Source organism: Theobroma cacao, chromosome 8 (assembly GCF_053813885.1).
Source record: "Theobroma cacao isolate CCN51 chromosome 8, ASM5381388v1, whole genome shotgun sequence".
In the NCBI taxonomy this organism is placed as follows: Eukaryota; Viridiplantae; Streptophyta; class Magnoliopsida; order Malvales; family Malvaceae; genus Theobroma; species Theobroma cacao.
Genome location: NC_142646.1, coordinates 8,420,692 through 8,441,427, shown reverse-complemented (window position 1 = coordinate 8,441,427; position 20,736 = coordinate 8,420,692). Strand labels below are relative to the sequence as shown.

Sequence of the window (20,736 nt, the reverse complement as noted above, 5' to 3'; positions counted from 1 at the left end):
TTTTATTTTTATTTTAGTCTTTTTTTTATAACTCACCATTAAAATACATTTCATTTCTCAAAAGATATTTATGAGCTTCTGAACTTGAATAAGAAATGAATGAGATCACTCACCATCATTGTGTGAAATTAAGAGAAGGTAAAATTTTCTTTTATCTTCTTCTTTCTATTTATATTATTTAACTATTTATATATTTAATCACTGTATAAAATCCTGTATATTGTGTTTAACTATTTATATTTTATATATTATAGTTTTATATTTAATATTTTAAATTTAGATAAAAATAAAATAAGAATATTAGATGTTATGTACACATTGACTAGGATCTAGTCTTAGGTTTTTTTTGTTAATGGTCTGATGTGTTTGCCCTTCTTTTTGTTGTTGGGCATTTTTGTTCTCTTTGAGCAACCATTATAAGTTTTTGAGTAGTTTAAGAGTTTTTAGTCAATTAGAGGTTCAATAAAAATATTTTTCAAAAAAAAAATCTAATTTGATTAAAGTATGAGTAAGTTCTAAATAATTTTCCTACACTTTAACAATCAAACCTCAATAGTTCAAATAATGAAAAAGAGTAATATGAATCAAAACGTCTTAAACTTAATCTTTAAGAAATAGTTACTTTTCAAGTCAAATATGATACTTATTAAACTATTATAAGTCTTTTTTTTTATTTCTTTTGATTTACATATTATATAAAAATATTGTATATTATAAATTTTTTTATTATTTTTTAAGTTCAACATATTAATTTTAATTTTTAATCCTTATACTTTTTTCATCTTTGACTCTCCTAATAAAAATTGGCTAGCTCCGCCCGCGACATTAATGGTCCTATAAATGAGAAGATGGACAAGCAGAAGTTCACTTGAAAGTTCTTTTTCTCTGCTTTGATCATTCTTCTGATAAATATTTCCATTGCGTTCTTGGTAACAAAAACAAGGAACTCTCACAAACCACACAACAAAGTAACCAAACCTTTTATATGGAAGACAGCAGCAAGAAGAAAGCTTCAATAACAAGAAAGAACAATAAATATAACATAGAGAAGCCAAAAGGCTTCCATGAAGCTGCCCCACTCACTCGCAAATCTCCAACAAACAGTTATGACAATGAAGCTTATCCAATCTCCTTTCATGGATCTTCAGTGTTTTGGGATTCTGATTCAGATTTAGGAAGTAGAACTATTAAGAAAAAAGCCTATCCTTTGCCGCATCCATCAGCTTCACGCAGGTCATCAGTGGAGTCCAATCAAAGGGTTTCAAGTTTTGGCTCAGAAAGGGTGTCACTTTCAAGTTCAAGCTCATATGAGTCTTCTGATGATGATGATGATAACGCTGACATTCATAGAGCTTTAAGTTCCTTCAGGTGTGTGGTTTATGTTGTGAAGTTTTTTAGAAGTTTGGTTTTCAAGTTGTTTGATCTTCTGTTCTCTTTTGGAGTTGGTCATAAAGATATGTCAACATTTTTAGGATGTAAAGTAGTGAGAACATGTTATTCACTTCTTTGCCTTTCAGTGTTAAAGGGAAATAAGAAAGTGAGAAGTAGAATGAATTTTGGATACATGTCTTTTGTTGTTTTGTCCCCTATATTTCCAGCCAATACTGGTTTGATCTAAGCAGAACTTCACAAGTTTTCTTCTATCATCTTTAGCATTTCTTTTGATTCAATTAAGCAGGAATCCATCCTTCCATATTTTGAGGTCCAAGAGTGGATTCCACCTGATTTCAATTCCTAGGACTGAAAAATTGTGGGAAAATCAGGAACGCGGATTTAGCTTTCAACAAATATTTGAGCAAATCTGGATTCAGTATGGCCTCACAAATTAAATCGAAGGTAAGTTTAATGGAACTAATTCAACCTCATTCTTAAAAATAATAGGCTTGGTGTTTTCTCTTAATACCAAAATTTACACACTTTTATCCTAGTATATTACTACAAAGAAAAAAAATGGCTACTATTGCCAACCTGCACTTCTAACATTCGAAAAGCTAGCTGCAGAAATGTGTTAGTTATCATTTTCAAAACTTGACATGTTCATGTGAAAAAAAAAATTGCAAATTAGGAGGAAGCTTAGTGCATAAAGGCTTATACTCATCAGTAGCCAAGAAGGGGCTTACACGTTATCTGTTTCGCCCTGTGGTTGTTGCATCCATTCAAGTAGGTTACTTGCAGCCCCTTTAAAAAAAGCAATCTTGGTTGAGTTGCAACAACAGTGTGCCTGTTGAAACATCAACTTGATTTTATTGAGAAAATTAGACTGCAATCCGAAATGTTTGATTTATTGAACTACCGGCTTCCATGACAAAATGCTACATTGCAATTGCAAAGTATTTGAAGAGCATAACAGCCACTTATGGTCGAACAGTTCATATTCTGGATCAAAAGCTTCGTATTTGCAACTATCACCCCAATGTCTGTCACCATGGGATGCCAGTTTAGAGACCCCAACAAAGAAGCATCCATGTCATCCTCTTCCCCTGCCTCCTGGCTCCCCTACCAGACCTTCAAAGAATTCTCCATCTAAATGAAAGAAGGGAAAGCTTCTAGGCAAAGGGACATTTGGACATGTTTATGCTGGATTTAATAGGTAATCTAACCTTTTCTAAATTGTTATATTTCAGTGCCCTCTCATATGTGCAAAAAGTTTGTAAGAATAAGGAAGAAGCTATACTAATATTTGCTGTACACTAATGCTAACAGTGAAAATGGAACATTGTGTGCAATGAAGGAAGTTAAGCTCATTATTGATGATCAAAGCTCAAAAGAATGTCTCACACAACTGAACCAGGTTTGTTTGATTTTCTCCACACGTAGCATCTACATACTCTCTTCTGAACAATTTTTACAAAATTTCACTGCTTAATTAATAAATAATCTCAATCATCATCAATTACACAGTACATATGAATCATGAATGCACACACTCTTCATGACACTACACAGTCTTAAACCTCTATTTATATATATTTATTTTATAGTTACATGGCAATATTTGAGGCAATTGATTGTAATCTTTTCTTCTCATGTAAACAGGAGATAGCATTGCTTAGTGAGTTGTCACATCCAAACATTGTCCAGTATTGTGGGAGTGAATTGGTAGGCTTGTAAATCCTTCCTTCTTCCTGTATGATCTCCATTCATACACCGTCCTTCATGTTTTGTTACCTACAATCTATAAAACAGTGTTAGTAAATTGTGTTTTGTTAAATTTAACTGTAGCCTTGGCAAGTTTCTTGAAGAATAAACCCTTCTTTCTTTTTGTAAAAAGCAATTAGAAGCGGTTCAAGCTAATGTAGTTTGACCACCTATATATTAGTTAGTTCCGGATAAAGCTGATAAATGAACTTGAGTAGGAGCATTACTTGTTTAGAAGTTTTGATCAAACTTGGAGACTGATACATGTTATTCTTCATAACAAGGATAAAAATAGGACAAAACAAATTCTGTTATTCCTCAAATGCAGGAAAGTGATATATTGAGAAAAAAGTACATATATTCATGAGTAACTTGAAATGATCCAATTTTAATTGATGCAGGGAACAGAAAAGCTTTCAGTGTATTTGGAATATGTTTCAGGAGGTTCAATCCATAAATTGCTTGGTGAATATGGCTCATTCAAGGAACCTGTTATTCGAGCTTACACGAGGCAGATACTTTGTGGGCTAGCTTACTTACACAGAAGAAATACAGCACACAGGTATTTAATTGTTACTATAGGTCAATCAAATTCTTATGAAGAGGTGTGTTTCACCCATCAACGACATCAAGGAACTCAAAAGAAATCTATTTCACCTGCCAGGGACATCAAAGGCCCGAACATACTAGTAGATTCTAATGGTGAAATTAAGCTTGTTGATTTTGGCATGGCTAAACATGTATGAATTTTATTTATATTCATTCATTTTCTATTAATATCTTGTTTACTAAGGGGAAGATGTATCTGATATATTTGTCTTCTAAACCCGGATGACATCATGTTCTTCAATGCTTTCTTTTAAAGGAAGTCCACATTGGATGGCACATGTTCCACATCTACTGTATGCTCCTTTTGTCTGTTTATTTTCTTCTGTTGGTTAATTTAAGCTCTTATGGATTAGCCTAACATCCATTGGTCTTGCCAGGTCATAATGAATACTAGTGGCTATAGCCTAGCTGTTGACATTTGGAGCTTAGGGTGTACAATTCTTGAGATGGCAACATCAAAACCTCCCTGGAGCCAGTATGAGGGGGTATGATATCTCGTAAGTGTATAACTGATCTTTCATAGTGTCAGCTTTGTTTTCCTATCCAATTTTGTTTTGCATTGTATCCAGGTAGCAGCTATATATAAGATTGCAAACAGCAAGGATTTTCCCGAAATCCTGATAACCTTTCAGCGGATGCACAGAGTTTTATAAAACTTTGCTTGCAAAGGGATCCAATTGCTCTCCCTACAGCAGTACAGCTGCTACAGCATCCCTTTATACAAGAACAGTCTATGGTAGAAGCAGCGAAAATCAATTTGGTTGATGAAGCATCGACTAGCTTACATGGGAGAAAATATATGGTATAACTTCTGAGGATGCGCAGGCATCTTTTAGAATTCCTTTTTCATTTTACTATAGGTTCCCTAACATGTGCATTAGTGGCTGTGTATACTTGAATATATATAAAAAAAATCATAAGAAGAAAGGCTATGTCAAAATTTTGATTGTTTCTTGACTTGTTATGCCAATCAGGATAGACATAATCCATGAACTCCTTAGATATTTCAATATGTGTTTCCTTCTTTTCCCTTCAATAAACCATATTTTATAACTTAAATCTGCTATACAATCTATGTTCTTAATTCTAGCTGTATTTTTTTCTTCATCTACTCCAACCTCATTTAGTAACCACATGAAAGATTGTATAGCAAGAGAAGGAAACTCGAATGTTACTTAATTAACATATCAATGGCATCCTCAAGCCAATGAATGGATCTCAAACTTCTTCCTTTTGTCCTTACCCCCACCCTATTTAATCACAAAATCTTTCTGACTTGTTGGACAAGTATGAGCTGTGACAGTAGTTATTTCCATATTCTTTATATGTCAAATTTACTTATTGCAAATGGTGATCTTTCTTACTGTTGTTCTCTTATGCTTTCTCAAGCAGGCAGCTTCAGCTTCAGATCTTTACTCCGATAGAACAAGAATATCGACACAGGATAGAGATCACAGGATACAACCAATCAGCAGAACAAGACTTTTAAAGAGCTCATGGTAAGTGTTAACATCCCATAATCTCATCCTGGATCATAATCTTTTTAGCTTCCTGTTTACTCATAGCTAATTTAGAAACCTTATCCTTTCAGGAATGAAATATCAATCACTTCTATACCTGAGTCACCTTGTTCGAACTCAGTTGAACAGTGTAAATCAGCTTGTGGAAGTTGTCTTCATGCTTCTTATCAACCAACTTTTTAGTTAGCTTCATTAGCTGATCCTTGGAAAGCACCATCAACGTAGCACTCCTCTTAGACCCCTCCTCACTAAAAGCAAACTTGTGAAATATGTAAATGAACTAGATATCAGAAACAAATATAGAAAGTAGACCCAGTTTGCTGCCCGAGTTTGTTTGTGGATGGAAATCTATTCCTCAGCATCCTGGCATGTAAACAAAGTGCACTCATGTCATCATCACCGAAACAGCTTGAAGCTGTGTGAAAATTTCGTGTGCAAAGCAAAAAGAAGAAGATTTAGGCATTATACGGCTACAGAACGAGTAATGTTTTGGCAATTCATCCTGGGTGCAGTCTTGACCAGTGAACAAGATCTCTGAGAAACTCCAGACTATAAGGCAACAACTAAAAGCAGACTCTCTTAGAAGTTCTTAGAGATGGAAATCAGCATGCTCAATTTGGCAATTGTTCCAGAATGTCAATTTTGAAGATGTAAATTTGTCTGGTAGAGTAGATTATTTGTACATATCAGGAGATGGTGGCTCTGTTGATAGAATCTCATTTTTCATTCTTTCTTTCTTTATCTTGTCCCTCGTATCAAGCAAACAACGCAATAAGCGAGAGTTTTCCAGATAGAGAAAAGAGAGTTAGATGAGTGCTATACAGACATAGAAGAAGAGTAAAAGGCATTGCTTTTAAAGTGAGAGAGGCGACGACGGAGTCCACCAACGTACACAGTCCAGAGACAGGTGACTTTTCTGACCGCATTGCACTACAATTTACTCAACTTTGCATGAGCAAATTTTACAAGTGAGTTCCTGTCCAGCTGATTGACACAGCTAAAAAGTGTAAACAAAAAAACACAAGGTATATGCACCCACATAAGTTTTAAGCCACAAGTCAAAATGAGTAATCCTGCAAATCGGACTTTGAGTCACTCATTTCCATATCAGCTAAGCACTCTTCTGCAGTAAGAGGAGGAAGTTGCCTGGTTTTGCGTTTCAAATTATGCTTGTGCCACTCACTCTTAAAGTGATCCCTGTATTGTTTGGAATCCCCCACAAACGCCTTGCATGTGCTGCACTTTTGTTGCTTTACCTCCCCCTCAGCATTCTCATTTCCTGAAGAGATGGTCTGTTTTTGCATTTTCTCACTTAGTTGGAGCACCGAATCAGTAGATTTCTGGGGTAAATTTGATGGCGCTGAATCAGCAGATTCCTTGGGTAAATGTGATGCTATATCTTCATCATCATAAAGATCGACCTGGGTATCCCCCTCAGCATGCACGGACACTGCAAGTATTTCCAATCTACCCTGTGAATTCCTCACAAGTGCATCACATTCTCGAAAAATTCCTGGTTCCATTTCACAAATCTGCACAAGGATCAAACAGGAAGCTTAAGCACCTGAAAAAGACAGGGCACGCTTCAAGAGATATCAACCACCAATTGTACAGCTTGGTCTCTCAGCGAAGCTAATTTAATAGTGCAGCAACCTTAAGTATGCTGGGGTAGTTTCAAATGTAAAAAGCAGTAAACAAAACAGAAGTAGTTGACACATAAATTTACAGGATGATAATCACAAAAATCTCTTAGATATGTAGCTCATAATGATTCCACAACTTTCTCAATAAAACTGATCAGTGAAGTGCACATCTAAATTTATACATCACTACCAGCATAAAAGTTGTGGATGAGTTTAATGCCCAGTGGAATAAGAGAAAGTTACAGGTGCAAGAAGACATGAAGCAATTAAAAAACATTATATTCATGAGAACTAAAATTCTATAAAAGGACATGAGTTTCTACCTACTTGACAAGGTTTACACTTATGTATGGATATACATCGTCCCCTTGTTTTGCTTCACACGTGTAGTTATTACCATAAACAAAAACCAAAATAAACAAAAATTGCAACACCATTCAAGTATCCTCACAGAATGGTTCCTGACTTCCTGGTTAGCCAACAATTTCAGCTTCAAAGCGAATCTTGCTGGCAGTCCGAAGAACATTTTTCAATGGATTTGGTTATCACATTCACATAACTCACATACAGTGATGCTTGAAGAACTACCCATGTGAAGCAAGCAGATTCAATATTCCGGCAAGTAATGCTAAAGTTGCAGTAGACTTAAAACCACAGTTATGACAACAAAATAAAATGACTAAATGAAGAGTCAAAACGCTTCTCCCCATGGAAATTGAGGGTGCAGCAAGTACTCAGGACTTACAATTGATAGCTGACTTCCAGATTCTTCTTTTGAAACAATGGTAGCACTCCATTCATTGAGCTTCTCAGACAGAGAATGTAAATTTTGTCCAGGAACAGTGATTCGTAGTCTCATGGGAGACCGTTTTATAGGGAAGTTCTTCTGAAGCTCACGAATAACCTCTAGTGCCTGCAAAATATAAAGCCTTAAGCCACGAAGACAACACAAGGCCAGCATAAAGATACACAAATTTCAACAAAATAATACTACTGCAAAATGACTAATTGCAAACCAGCCATCACTTCACTCATCTAAATATGGACGAAATGTTGGAAAATTTGCCTTTAATCAAAGAAAAGTAAACTTAACACAGTTAATGCTTGATGAATTAAACATGCATGTTTCAATATGACACGAAAATTGCACTACATATCAGAAGGCTCATCAGTTCTTTTAGCAGAATAAACAGCTAAATACTTTAACAAGAAAAAGAAAAAAAAAAGAAAGAAAAAGACCTGCTTCTTGGAGCTATTATGGGGATCAACAGCAAAATGAATTTCGTGCATTAGTCTCTCAATCATACTAATAGTATAAGGGCGTTGAGTTTCAGGATTGATAGTCTTTTGCATAACAATCGTTGCGATATCCCGAAACTGACTAGAAAATTGAGATTCCCTTTCCTTCCCAGCAATTTGTAGCTCCCCTTTCTCCAAAATCTAAAAAAAAATCCAATCCAAAAAATAAAAGGCATTTCCCATAAAAAAAACCAAAATTACTTTTGAAATTGAAAATGGAACTACCTCCAAACAAATATTAGTCTGATCATCAGTCCCAAAAGCAGCAACCAAATCTTTGGTCTTAGCAAGTACTCCTTTCGAAACGTTTGCGTAAACTGTGTGGGACTGCAACACTTCGTCCAAATCCTTCTCTCTGTTTGGGGGATTTTTTTTCAATAAATTAATTAATTTCAGGAAAAACTTTAAAATTTTAAAGAAATATATAAAGAAGTTCGTTAACTTACACGCGGGAACGCCAGGAGAGGACTTTGTTTTTGTAGCAGGCGATCTCGAATCGCAAGCCGTGTTTCTTCAAACGCACGACGGCGACGTTCGTCAGCCGCTTTTGCCCTATCGGCTGCACCAGCGTTTTCGACATTTTTCGCTCGCCGCTTCTTTTTCTGGTACCTTCCCTCCCACGTATTCCAGGTTTTACTTAAAGAGCTGAAAACGCACCGTTTCCAAACCTTAGAACGGCTCGTCATCAAACCCGGTTCAGCCCAGTGCCGTAACTTAGTATATAAAAGTTCACACTTATTTCAGACTACTTCTCCAGTTCCTTTCTGCCGAATTGCCCAAACTCTTCTTGGTTCTCTCTTTCTGTCCTAGACGAAATTCTTTTTATTCTTTTTGGGTTCCCATAAAAAATTCAGAGACGGAATTGGAGTTCTTTTTAAAGATGGCATCTTTAAAGGAAAAGAGTGAAGGGGCAGCAAGTTCAGAGGAGGAAAATAATGAGAGCTCTAATTTCTATGATATTTATGGGCCTCAAGTACTCTCTTGTTCTCTTGCTTTCAAGTTTTCTGTATTTAATTTATTGTGTTTTTTTTTAATATAAAGGAGAAAGAAATGAACCCTAAAGCCTACCCCTTGCAGGCAAAAGCAGAAATTGTTTTCAAGACGCCAGAAACTAACTCTACTTTGAATTTGCAAGTAAGCTTCTCTATGCTCCATTTAATCTTTTCCAATCAGTCAAACTCCTGACAATGTAATAAACATAGTTAAGATCTGGGTATTTTTGTTTTGATACCAGGACGTTCAAGGACTTGTTACCTGGGTTCTTGCTGAAGGATTCATGCCTTCCTGGGTTTTTATTAAGGTAAAGAGTATAAAGTTATTTATTACGATTTACTTGGTTTCCTTATGGACGTGTGGAACAAAAAGTTTCATCACTGAAGTTTATAAAAAAAATGGGGTTTTATATGTTTTGCAGAATAAGCCACTGATTCCGAAAGTTGTGATGCTTTATGTCCCTGGCCTGGATGCAGCTTTGTACTTAGCACAATCCAAGACACTTTCTGGTTTAAAAAAAAGTTGTGGCAATCCAAGGGCACTTTTAGCTCTTAGGTTGGTAATGATTTTGTTTCCACTTTGTTTTCTATCAGAATACGTTTAGTGTTATTTGCAATGTGGTATCTTTATGATTTCTGTTGTTCATTATAGCTGTGTATCGGATGGGATGCAGACAATAGATGCACTGCTAACGTGCAAGGTGAAGAGAAAGAGAAACCTAATTGATTCAGTGAGGGACACGAGCCAGTCTGCTGAACAAGGTTGATCACCTATCTTTGCGCAGTCCACTTCTATGCTTGCATGAAGTTCTTATTTATATGTGGAATCAGGTGCTCTACATGGTTAATAGGCTTTCACTAGAACAGTGCTAGTCCAACTTGTGTGAGTAGAAAATCTAAGCCTGGGGCACTATGAGCCCATGTAATCATCAGGGTGTCCTAACATGCTGTTCCACACTTGTTGACAGTGGTGTTTCAGTTCTTTACCACTCACTCTAGGTTGGGCAGTAATCCTCTTATTTGGTGACAATCAATCAGTAGTTTGGCTGCACCTATACTCAAAATGCCATCTCATCAGTTGATGTGTAAGATCACGAATCATTTAAAAAAATTGACAGATAACTTTTCTGCAAGAAGAAAAAAACTCAAATAAGTAGATGTGTAAATTCATGGACAATTCTATTCAGCTATAGAATAGCTAACACTTTCTGGTGTCAGTTTCTTACACATGGTTCTTTATAAACTTTTGCATTTTTATCATAATAATATCTCACACATCATCATAAAAATTTTTCTTTTGTTATGTCTACGATTGTTAAAAGAGTTTTAGTTAAAAGATGAGACAATTGCTATGATGTTGCAAAGTGTAGGCTGCCTCTTGACAAAACCTTTTTCATTGCTTTCAGCATCAGAACATCCCAATGTTATGTGTAATAATATTCTAACTTATTTGGGGATCTCTACCAACTTATAATTTCTTGATAATAAAATGACATCTTTATGCAGAAAGATCCATCTCTGAAATGGACTCCACAGAACTCTTGAAAGATCTTCCTTTCCCTGTTACATATTACACACTCACAGCAAAGGAACTAGAAGACAATGGATATTGCCTTAATCAACCAGGTCAGAATAATGTTCTTCTCTGGTTTTCACATAAAATTTCATTTGCATATTAGTCTTGTTTCTTCATTGTTCAAATATCCTTGGTTCATAGTTGGATTTGTTCCATGCAGGTTTTGTTTCTACTCTTCCTGCTTCTGCTGGATCTTCTCCTTACAAAATATTGGCACTTGACTGTGAAATGGTAAATCCTACCAACAAGTCAGTTATGAATGAAAATAATGACATTTTTGCTGTTTATTGATGATATGTGATAAAATCATGTGAATTATTGGTTTGGAGAGTGTAAAGTGACAAGATGTTGTTTTCCTCTGAATAAGCTAAAGTTAGTAGTGTACTTTTCTTGCAAGTGCTAGTCTCTACCAAAATCTTGCTTGCTCTGTTTCTCTTCATTGAACATGTGATAATTATTTTTCACGTTTCATTTTAGGCCATGCTAACTCTTTAAAAGAAAAAAGTCCATAATAACATTTTTAATTCACATTGGCTGACACGTTAGTCCTTTACTTAACCAGTTCGTTGTAAACAATTGTTTTTTTTTTTTTTTTGGTCACTGGATAACAAAATTCAAGCCAAGTCAATTAGTAAAGTTAGTTGATGGTTTTTTACTATGTTGGCTTTCAAGGTGGTACAAATCAGCACCAGACTTATTGCCCTCCTTTCATTTTGTATCTCCAGCAGTGTGGATGACCTCATTGTTTGAATTAAAATAAAGTCCAAATAATGTATAAAAATATAAAATTAGATCAGGGCATTTATTTTGGGTTATGAGTAGTCCATTGGTTTGAAGGTTTTGCTTGAGATAGAGCCTTCTCTGGTAGCTTCTATTCATGCTCAATGTTAGTTTTTCTGCTTTCTCTTTGCTGCTTTTTACAAATTTGTTACTGTTTTAGTTTGTGAGAAGATTGAACATACAAGCGTTAGTGCTTTGCCTTCTAGAATTGCCATGTAATTGGCTTGGTAGGCTGATCTATCTCCAGTCCCACCTGTGGTTTGGACGTAGTCTATATATTCTTGCATCATGCTCTCTACCAATAGGCTTGTTTGAGAAAAAAGTTTCTCATTTACTCTGCAAAGATTTTGCTTCTTTGCTTTGGGGCATGCTATTAAGTTTTCATGTATTTATGTAGTTAATTTGTATGCTTACCACATCATGGGCTTGTGTATTTCTTCTCATTTTCTCTTGCTTTCATGTGCTAGTGTATAACAAGTGAGGGTTTCGAGCTTACAAGAGTGACCCTGGTTGATATTAAAGGACAGGCATGTTAAACTAATCTTTTCTCTTTCTTTTTTTTTTCATTTTTTTTTTGTTTACCATTTCAGTTTATAGCAACTATTTTATCATATTACAGTCTTATTAAATGCATGTTTAGTTTGTAGATTTAATTTATTTTAATTTCATTTAGAAAATTCTGCTAGTGGCCTATACTTGACATTTAATGCATCAAAATAAAGCTCACACCTCATATGTCTTTTCAAAGAACTATTTTTACAATTTTTTACTCATTGCCATAAAAAAGGCAGAAAAAAAAAATAGAGTAAATCATCTTTCTTGTTGCCGCATCATGTTGTTGGTTCAAATTTTTATGCTTCTATCTTGATCCTAGAATTTAGAACTTTATTAGGTTTATCCTTATCCTAGGTATATAAATTCTTTAATGGGATGTTGGACTTGTAAAATTGATCATATGTAACTACCTGCTTATTTGCTCCACTAATCCTGTAATGCAATTTTTTGACAGGTTGTACTAGATAAATTGGTTAAACCATCAAACCCTATCACTGATTACAACACAAGGTAAATGTTATTTGGAATGTAGTTAGGCCCTAGTGGAATTTTTTATTTTTTTTAACTGCAGTGCAGTCATAGCTGAGAAGCTGTAATCCTGAAAAAGGTATTGTAGTGTAGGTATTTTTTTTTCCAGATACATGAAAATCATCTTTCCTTTCATCTGCTTTCTCTTTAATGTTATGTGACCGGCATAGAAATGGTTGATCAGCTTATTCTGAAGTTTCTTTTCTGAAAATTTTTCCCAATCCAATTCCCATATGCCAAATTGTTTGTTCAAATCTGTATTGACAAATTTGTTTCTCTGGTCATCCACCTCCTCTCTCTCTCTCTCTCTCTCTCTCTACACACAGACACAACACTTTGTTATTTCCAATCATTAGTTCATTTGATAATGATCTTTATTGCTTAAGCAGGTATAGCGGAATCACATACGAGATGCTGAGTGGAGTGACTACAAGTCTTCAAGATGTTCAGGTTCATTACCCTTTGTTTACTGTCACCAATCAATGACAGTATATTTTACTTCACTATTCTCGTATGATTTCCCATTAAAAACTATTCTTATATGAACTATTTACAGTTGCTTCCCATCTTCAGGAAGATTTTCTGAAGCTGGTTTACAAAGATACCATCCTAATTGGGCACTCCTTGGAAAATGACTTATTAGCTTTGAAGATTTCTCATGATTTGGTAATTGATACCTCTGTATTATACAAACACCCTCGTGGTGGATCTTACAAAACTGCTCTTCGAGTTCTTGCCAAGAGATTTCTTTCTAGCGAGATTCAGCAATCAGGGAATGGACATGATAGTATCGAAGATGCAAGAGCTGCTATGGAACTGGCTCTGTTAAAGATTAAAAATGGTAAGTGATTCTTTTCTCTGTGTTCACATTTAATCATCAGTAGATAAATTTTGAGATTTAGCTAGTCTTATGGATGCGGCTCCTAGAAAATTGTACATTGATTCTAGTCTTTTACATCTAGAAACTCAAATATACCTTACAGTTGAGGAGATGTATCATATGAAATATGTTTAGTTTTGTTTCTTGATGTAGAAATTTATATTTAAATTTTTACATATGTCTTTGCTTCTTGTTTTAGGACCTGATTTTGGTTCGCCACCGTCATTTATGCGCAGAAAGCTCCTTAGTCTTTTGGGTGAGTGTGGCAAGACCTCATCTTTCATTGATGATATTTCCATAGTGAAGCGATATGCTTCTGAGTCATCCCATGCGATTCCAGTGTGCTCCGATGATGAAGCTCTTTTAAAGGCTAGAAAAGAGGTAGACTGCTTCATTCATTTTAGAGATTTTCCTTCTATCCTGGCTTGCTTACCAACTTGTTGCATTTATTTGTTGTGGTAGGTCAAGAATGATCGTGTACACTTTGTCTGGACCCACTTTTCAGAATTGAATTCCTATTTCAGAAAACAAGCTGAGGATGATGTAAAGTTGAATGGAAAACTTGCGGAAATGATATCATTGCTTACATGTGATAAGAAACCTGCCAATTGGAAAGGAATCAAAAACAATGTTTCAACTGAGCTGAAGGAAATTTTAACTCGCATTAATGCTAGGGTTTATAGTCTCCACACTGCATTACCAACTAACTCCATGTTTATAATTTGCACAGGACATGGGGACATAGCCATTGTTCATAGGTAGGGTTTCACTACCTGTCACTCACAGTATGCCATGCTTATTTATTTGTCTCTTAAATGAATTCAAATTACCATATCTTGCTTGGAGTAAAGTACAAGTATGGGGCGTGAGTATGTTTCTGATACAGTTCATTCTATTTTTTGTGAGTTCTTTATATTTGGACAGTCATACCCTTTACTTGTATGTGGTGGTTATGCCCTTACTTGAAGTGTGCAATATGTCTGAGAAGTGAGAAGGATATATCAGCAAAAATTAAGAGTCTGAGTAATGCAGAATTTAAGTAAAAGAGCTCAATAGCCAGGCAGGTAATATGGGAAGTTGTGACACCATGTTTTGATATGTGGATGTTAGAGCTCATGGCTTCTGTTGTATATGCTAGAGCCAGCTTCATTTGCAGGCAACTTTTTAGTTACCATATTTGCATCGTTTATTGATTGAGCATATTGGGGCAATTATGTGTAAAGCTCAGGGATAATTATGAGTTCCTTCCATGTCAAACACTTTTTCTTTTTACTACGTCTAATTCCAATTGCATATTTTATTATAACACAATCTCTCCTTGGTTTTTCATGTGCATGGATGAAGACTGAGGAAAATGCTTACAGAGCAAAGTGAAACAACGGTTTCCCGTGAGAAACTTGTAAAGGTCTTAGAAGAGCTGCAGGCCCAAGCTGAAGTAGCTTTGTGTTTTGTTGGCATGAAGCATTAGGTGTACCACTGTTAAGGTGTCTTGCATTTTTGAAGAGAAAAGAGGAATGCTTATGTAAATTTTCAGGATACTGCAATTTGTACAATGACAATTATTCCTTGGATGCTGGTATCCCCTCCTTCCGCCCACAAAAGAAAAATGGTAGAGGTTATTCTTATTCTTTGGATGCTGGGAAAATTTTATAATTTATGATGAAAATTCTATAGTGCTAGTTTTTATCAAGGGTGCTGTCCAATATTTTATTTATTTATTTTTTTAATTTTCCTTGTTTCACTTTTATTATGCATTGGAGGCTTGCTGAAAATTAATGGTCTCTTGGGGCATCAACAATAAAATATTTGTAAATAATATTTTGCATTCAGGGTTTGTTTTAATCCGTTTTGATTTGGCTTTAAAAAAATTGGCTAGAAATTGAATATTCAAGGTCTCTTGCAGCATTTCCCTCTCAAGTTTTCACAATTAACTAGTTTCTTTGGCTTTAAATAAATAGTATAAGAATTTACCAACTTTTACTTACAAAGTATCCTTTTAGATACGAATTACTGATTCTGTTAAAATCCAAATCAAATTAGATTCCAAGTTATTTCAAGTTTGGATGAACATATATGGAGCAAACATTATAAAGAAAAAGAAGTGGGCTACTAACCTTGAGAGTGTAGGGCCAGGCATTTACTAGCTAAATGCAGAGGGTTCAAGTGCAACACTTAATTAACAATTTGCTGTGCTCGAAAAGAAATATCTCAAATATGTAAAGCAAAAGCAAACATATAATATTACAAAAAAAGTTAGATAATTAGCAATCCCCTACTCATCCCTTAGATTTTACATTAGCTTAAACAAAAACAAAAAGTCTTTTTCCATTAGTGTGCATCTGGATCCCACACAAAACTATAGTTACAATGACCACACATAACTGAATTAAAGCCAGATACCGGAAAAGTAACATTAACCTCATTATTCTACCTCCATGCTGAAGCAACAATCAAGCTTTTGTCTTCCCAACCAAAATGAAGTACACCTAAATCCTCTTTCAGCTTGTACCTGTCACAATACTCCCTGATAAGCTTCCGAATCATATCAATCACATTTGGACTCATTGGACAAGAACTGAAGCCAGCCATCATCATCCTTGCCCTCCACTTTCCTGCAACCTCGTATCGCTCTATTCTTTCCTCTCCCTCACATGCAACAATGTTCACTATATCCCGCGCCAGGCACTGCCTTTCAACATTCATCCTATCCTGACTCTCCCTTGGAAGTGTCGCATCCAGAGACTCAAAGACAGCAGAGTAGTAACTATAGGCTTCCACGAACCTTGGGAAAAAAGGTGATGTGTTTGTGTTCACATCTTGCTCAACAACAGTAACAAGTTTTGGATTCAAGCTCTTAACCATCCGCAGAAGCTGGTCTCGCTGATTTATGGTTGAAACACTCTCATCGGGCATGTGGTGGAGTTGAAATGCAAAGTTCACTATAAGTGCTTCGCCTGGCCGGCAATCCAGCATAGATGGAGTAACAAGTGATGTCCTTGAGGCAACCGCTTGAAACTCAAATGGCACACCAAGAGCTTCTGCTAGCTTCTCAAGTCTTAGCCCAACAATTGCAAGACCTCCATTAAGGCGTTGTACTGACTCAGGGTCATCAACACCAGTTAACCTCAAGTGAGGTGGCTTACCAGGCCGCTTAGCAATTGTTTGAATCAGTGTAATATATTGACTACCTTGATTTATGTCAAAATCTATTATATGTACTCTCTTTTCATCTTTAAATGCCTCTATAATTGCACCATTTGCTGCCATAAATCCAAATTTAAAACAAGGGCACACCTCAAAGAGGATTTGCATGGCTGCAAGCCTATCAGAAGAAGGGGGCTCTTTGCATCTTAAAGCTTTATAAAGATATTTTCCAGATTCAGCCATGCGAGCTGCAAGACCTTCAACCATGTAGGCCGCAATTCTCTGAGGAGGATCTCCTTGAATTGAGACCATCTGGCGAAGATCATTTATTATGGCTGAAGCTTCTTTGATGTTGCCTTCTGAGAGTACAGCAGCACACTCAATAAGCATTTGCTTAGGAGATCGAGATGAAACATGTGATACATCTTTGTTGCTGCTGGTGCTACTGAGATTAGAATCTGAGGATGATGATTCCTTGGGTGAGTCATGGAGCGATTCTGTCCTGATAGGATCAGACCATTCACCATCTATTTCCATGCTTATACCAGTGCCAAACATGTCATCATCTTCATCAACATCGTTATCAGCAAGCAGAGCTCTCTCCAGTTCTTGAAGCTTCAGTTTCATCTTATCTGTATCAGAGTCTAATGTTTCTGGGCTTTGGATTTCCAAGTAATCTGATAAAAAATATTGGATTGATAGATATCAGGGCACCAAATTAAAAATTAGAAAAGTTTAATGGTTTTTGACAAATTGTGGAGAAAACTGAACTACCTCGTAGCTGATAAGAAGAGACATCTTTTGGGCGAATGGAACTTCCTGAAATGCCAGAACTAGATGGATGTATAAGCTCTTCCGTAGGAGAGTCAAGGAAGTACTTCTCATAGCTCTCATTGCTGTAAGAATCAGTAATGTATACGGGCCTATGCTTATCAGAGCCAAATATTTGAGCAGACAAGCCAGAACTGTCACTGCCCCGTAGTGAATAGAGCTTGGTATTTCCATATGCTGCAGTAGCTGGTTCTGCAGACCTTACTAAAGACATGGTTTCAACTCTCTGGATGGTGGCGTTATAAAATGAATCCTGTGTAACAAATTGTAAATAGAAGTTAAACAGTTGTTTATCTCAGATTCTTAGTGGTAAGAACCTAATACGCACACTGGTGTAAGACATGAAATGAAAGAATGCCTCTTAAAGAAAAACTGGTTATGAACTTAAATACCTTATGAGTAACAGGAGATAATCTTAATATGAACTAGCTGACTAACCATGGGCACTTGGGCAGTAAGGTAAGACAGGCTAGCTGGAGAAAAGCTGGTCTATGTAAGAAATGGACCACATCACCTATTACTTTTTAAAAGAAAAAAAGAAGGCGCCTTGCAGCTATAGTTTACTGTTTATCTCTGATCATCCTATAGTTGAAGTTCGATCCAGAAGATCACATGTGGGGATGGTGAAAGGTAAAGCAATATGGTCCAACCAATTATGTCGGAACCATTCTACTTTTCCCAGTTATCAAGCATAGACACTGGTCAAGAAAAGCAGAAGTCAGGGAAGGTGAAAGAGCCCAGAAATTCAACTTATTTTGGTGGTTTTCTTTTTCTTTCTAATTATATCTAACAATGTAATTTCTGCATTCAAGAACCAGAAACATCTTAACAAAGATGCCATAGACTGAGATAACTAATTAATAGAAAATTTTTCCCACGATTTGGTATCATCATTAACATATAAATAACAGAGAAGGTAGATAACCTACAGTACACAATTAGCAGTGCTTCAGTAGAGATCCCTTAGCAAAGAACACTTTCTTCCGTACAATCATATATCCCAAGAGGAACATAACCAAAAATGAAATTAGCAAACAAGTCTACCAAATAGTTGCTCACAGGGACCAGATTCCAGGTTTCGAGAAAATCTGATTTTGAAGGAAAAGGAAAAGACTGTTTCTCATCGTAGTAGGCAAGATGAGAACAATAGGCAACATACAGGAGACAGCCAAACATTCAATTTTGAGATTATGATCTGAACAATTGAAAACAAGTTACTCGTATCGTTGCAAGGCTTAAACATCATCTAAAAGTGAAAAAGAAGAAAAAGAAAATGAAACGAAGATCAAAACTACAATGCTTTCCCCTGTACCTGATACATGAGAAAGACCTCAAGAGGAAACAGCAAAGATCATAATTTCTACGGTCAAATCCTGCAATTGAGCAGATATCCGGAGATAAAGATGAGCCTCAGAATTGTGTTTGAAGGGAGAAGAAAACAAGGGCTTTGACCTTGTATTCCAGTAATTAAATACCAACCCAAAAGCAAATATACCTCCTTTATTGTTATAAACTTTATATTAAAGAAGAAAACTTTAGATTACGGGTTAGGTATGATTGAAAAGCAACAAACCACATAACAAACCCCAACAAAGAAGTAGAAACAAAACCAAACTTGTAAGAAAAAGAATAAACAAATAAGCAATAAATAAATAAATAAAACAGACAACACCCAGATAAGGAAATAATTATAATATACTTTATTTGGTAGGTTGCAAGGATTTTTAGCTACCATGTAGAAGAATCTGAACAGATCAATATTCCATGACCCCAGTTGCAATAACAAAACGACCAGACAGACAAATGAAAATCCAATCTTCTGGAATCTAAAGTAAAAGCATGGAAAAAAGAAAGGAAAAGAGAAGTAGTGGGAAACTCACCTCAAACGTTTTTTCTTTCTGAAGACAGAAACTTCCTCAGTTTATCACAAGACTTTTCTTTCTCTCAGCAGTTTCTCGCTTTCTTTCTTTTGCGTTTGTCCTAGTCTGCATGTTTATACCAACTTGTCTGACCGGGAGAAGCTGTTTGACAGAATTATGTCATGCTCTCCTCCTAGGTGTGGTCCAGTAGCACCATCCTTGGTTCTCAAATCATTCAATCCTCACCGCGTAACAAATTTCAAATATCTACACTGTCTTCTTGAATTATAAAAGAAAACCCCATCATATTAAAACCTTTTTATATGTTAGAATTGAATTACATTGACTTCAGTTTCTGCAAATTAAACCTTCACATCTTATTCCAAGTCAATTTCTTAATATTCATCTCATCCTATATATATCCAATAGACCAAATTGCACTCTTTTATTCTACTATGTCTTTATTCCAATAGTTTTTGAATATAGACAAGGATTAAAATTTTTAAAACTTTTTCATTTTATGTAAAATTTTTAAATATATTTCATAAATTCTCTTAATGACTTCCAAAATTATTTTTTATTTAATAATTAATACAAATAAAGAATAACAAAATAATTTCATATGCCTGACTCAATTTTAAAATTTTTTTTATTTTTTTTAATTTATATTGTTATCTTTGTTTTTATTTTTTATTTATATTCTATTTATTCATATATTTTAAATTTTTATAGATTTTTTTTCGTAAATTTCTACAAACTATCAATCATATTCTTTTTTTAAAGGTAAAAATCCCTTAGCCTATAAATTTTAATCAAAATTACACGAAAATTCATTAGTTTTCAAAATAAACATTCCATTTTAAAAAAATATTTTTACTAGACGCGTAAATCTAACCGTTAGTTAACCGTTAATATTTCTGTCAACTTGCTGATAAAGGTAAAAAAATAATTTTACTCTTGATTAATTTTTATAATTACTATTATATAAATTTTTTTATTATTATTAATTAAAAACAAGGCTCCCATCACGAAGCTTTCTTGGAAAACTCGATTTGGGGCTCCCTAAAAGGAGCACGAGTGCTCCCATGGGGAGCCCAATCTGGTGCTCCCCTCCTTTGGGGAGCACTGGCCGGTCTTCGCCTTTCTTGGTGAGCTAGGGACCCCGATCTGTGCTCCCTATTTTTTTATTTTATAAAATATAATTATAATTTTTTATTTTAATAAAGATAGAAAAGATATTTTAGTTTTTTTATAATTTTTATTTAGTGTGTTTGTATTCTTAAAATGGAGTGTTCATTTTGAAAATTAATGAACTCCGCGTAATTTCGATCAAAACTTAAAAAATAATAGTACTTTACTTTTTTTTTATTATTATTATATCA

At 35.2% G+C, this 20,736-nt stretch overlaps 3 protein-coding genes and 1 pseudogene across 3 annotated transcripts; 2 read left to right on the top strand and 2 right to left on the bottom strand.

Moving 5' to 3' along the window:
- The first annotated feature begins 985 nt into the window (after positions 1–985).
- On the top strand, positions 986–4,555 carry LOC18592500 (mitogen-activated protein kinase kinase kinase 3-like; annotated as a pseudogene).
- Positions 4,556–6,094: 1,539 nt separating this feature from the next.
- LOC18592499 (sequence-specific DNA binding transcription factor) lies at positions 6,095–8,820 on the bottom strand. The gene is made up of 5 exons (XM_007019282.3): positions 8,656–8,820; positions 8,435–8,564; positions 8,150–8,350; positions 7,656–7,823; positions 6,095–6,799 (listed from the first exon to the last, which is right to left on the bottom strand). Exons 1-5 carry the CDS (start codon positions 8,787–8,789, stop codon positions 6,326–6,328), a joined length of 1,107 nt encoding a protein of 368 aa, XP_007019344.3. The 5' UTR covers positions 8,790–8,820; the 3' UTR covers positions 6,095–6,325.
- Positions 8,821–9,047: 227 nt separating this feature from the next.
- On the top strand, positions 9,048–15,210 carry LOC18592498 (Polynucleotidyl transferase, ribonuclease H-like superfamily protein). The gene is made up of 14 exons (XM_007019280.3): positions 9,048–9,182; positions 9,287–9,343; positions 9,444–9,509; positions 9,624–9,757; positions 9,854–9,963; positions 10,708–10,827; positions 10,938–11,008; positions 12,025–12,084; positions 12,567–12,622; positions 13,030–13,090; positions 13,214–13,481; positions 13,720–13,901; positions 13,983–14,278; positions 14,865–15,210. The coding sequence occupies exons 1-14, from the start codon at positions 9,090–9,092 to the stop codon at positions 14,986–14,988; spliced, it is 1,698 nt and encodes a 565-aa protein (XP_007019342.3). The 5' UTR covers positions 9,048–9,089; the 3' UTR covers positions 14,989–15,210.
- A 527-nt stretch (positions 15,211–15,737) lies between these two features.
- On the bottom strand, positions 15,738–19,633 carry SCL1 (SCARECROW-like 1). The gene is made up of 4 exons (XM_007019277.3): positions 19,376–19,633; positions 18,808–18,868; positions 17,439–17,748; positions 15,738–17,341 (listed from the first exon to the last, which is right to left on the bottom strand). The coding sequence occupies exons 2-4, from the start codon at positions 18,814–18,816 to the stop codon at positions 15,948–15,950; spliced, it is 1,713 nt and encodes a 570-aa protein (XP_007019339.3). The 5' UTR covers positions 18,817–18,868; positions 19,376–19,633; the 3' UTR covers positions 15,738–15,947.
- Between the last annotated feature and the right edge of the window lie 1,103 nt (positions 19,634–20,736).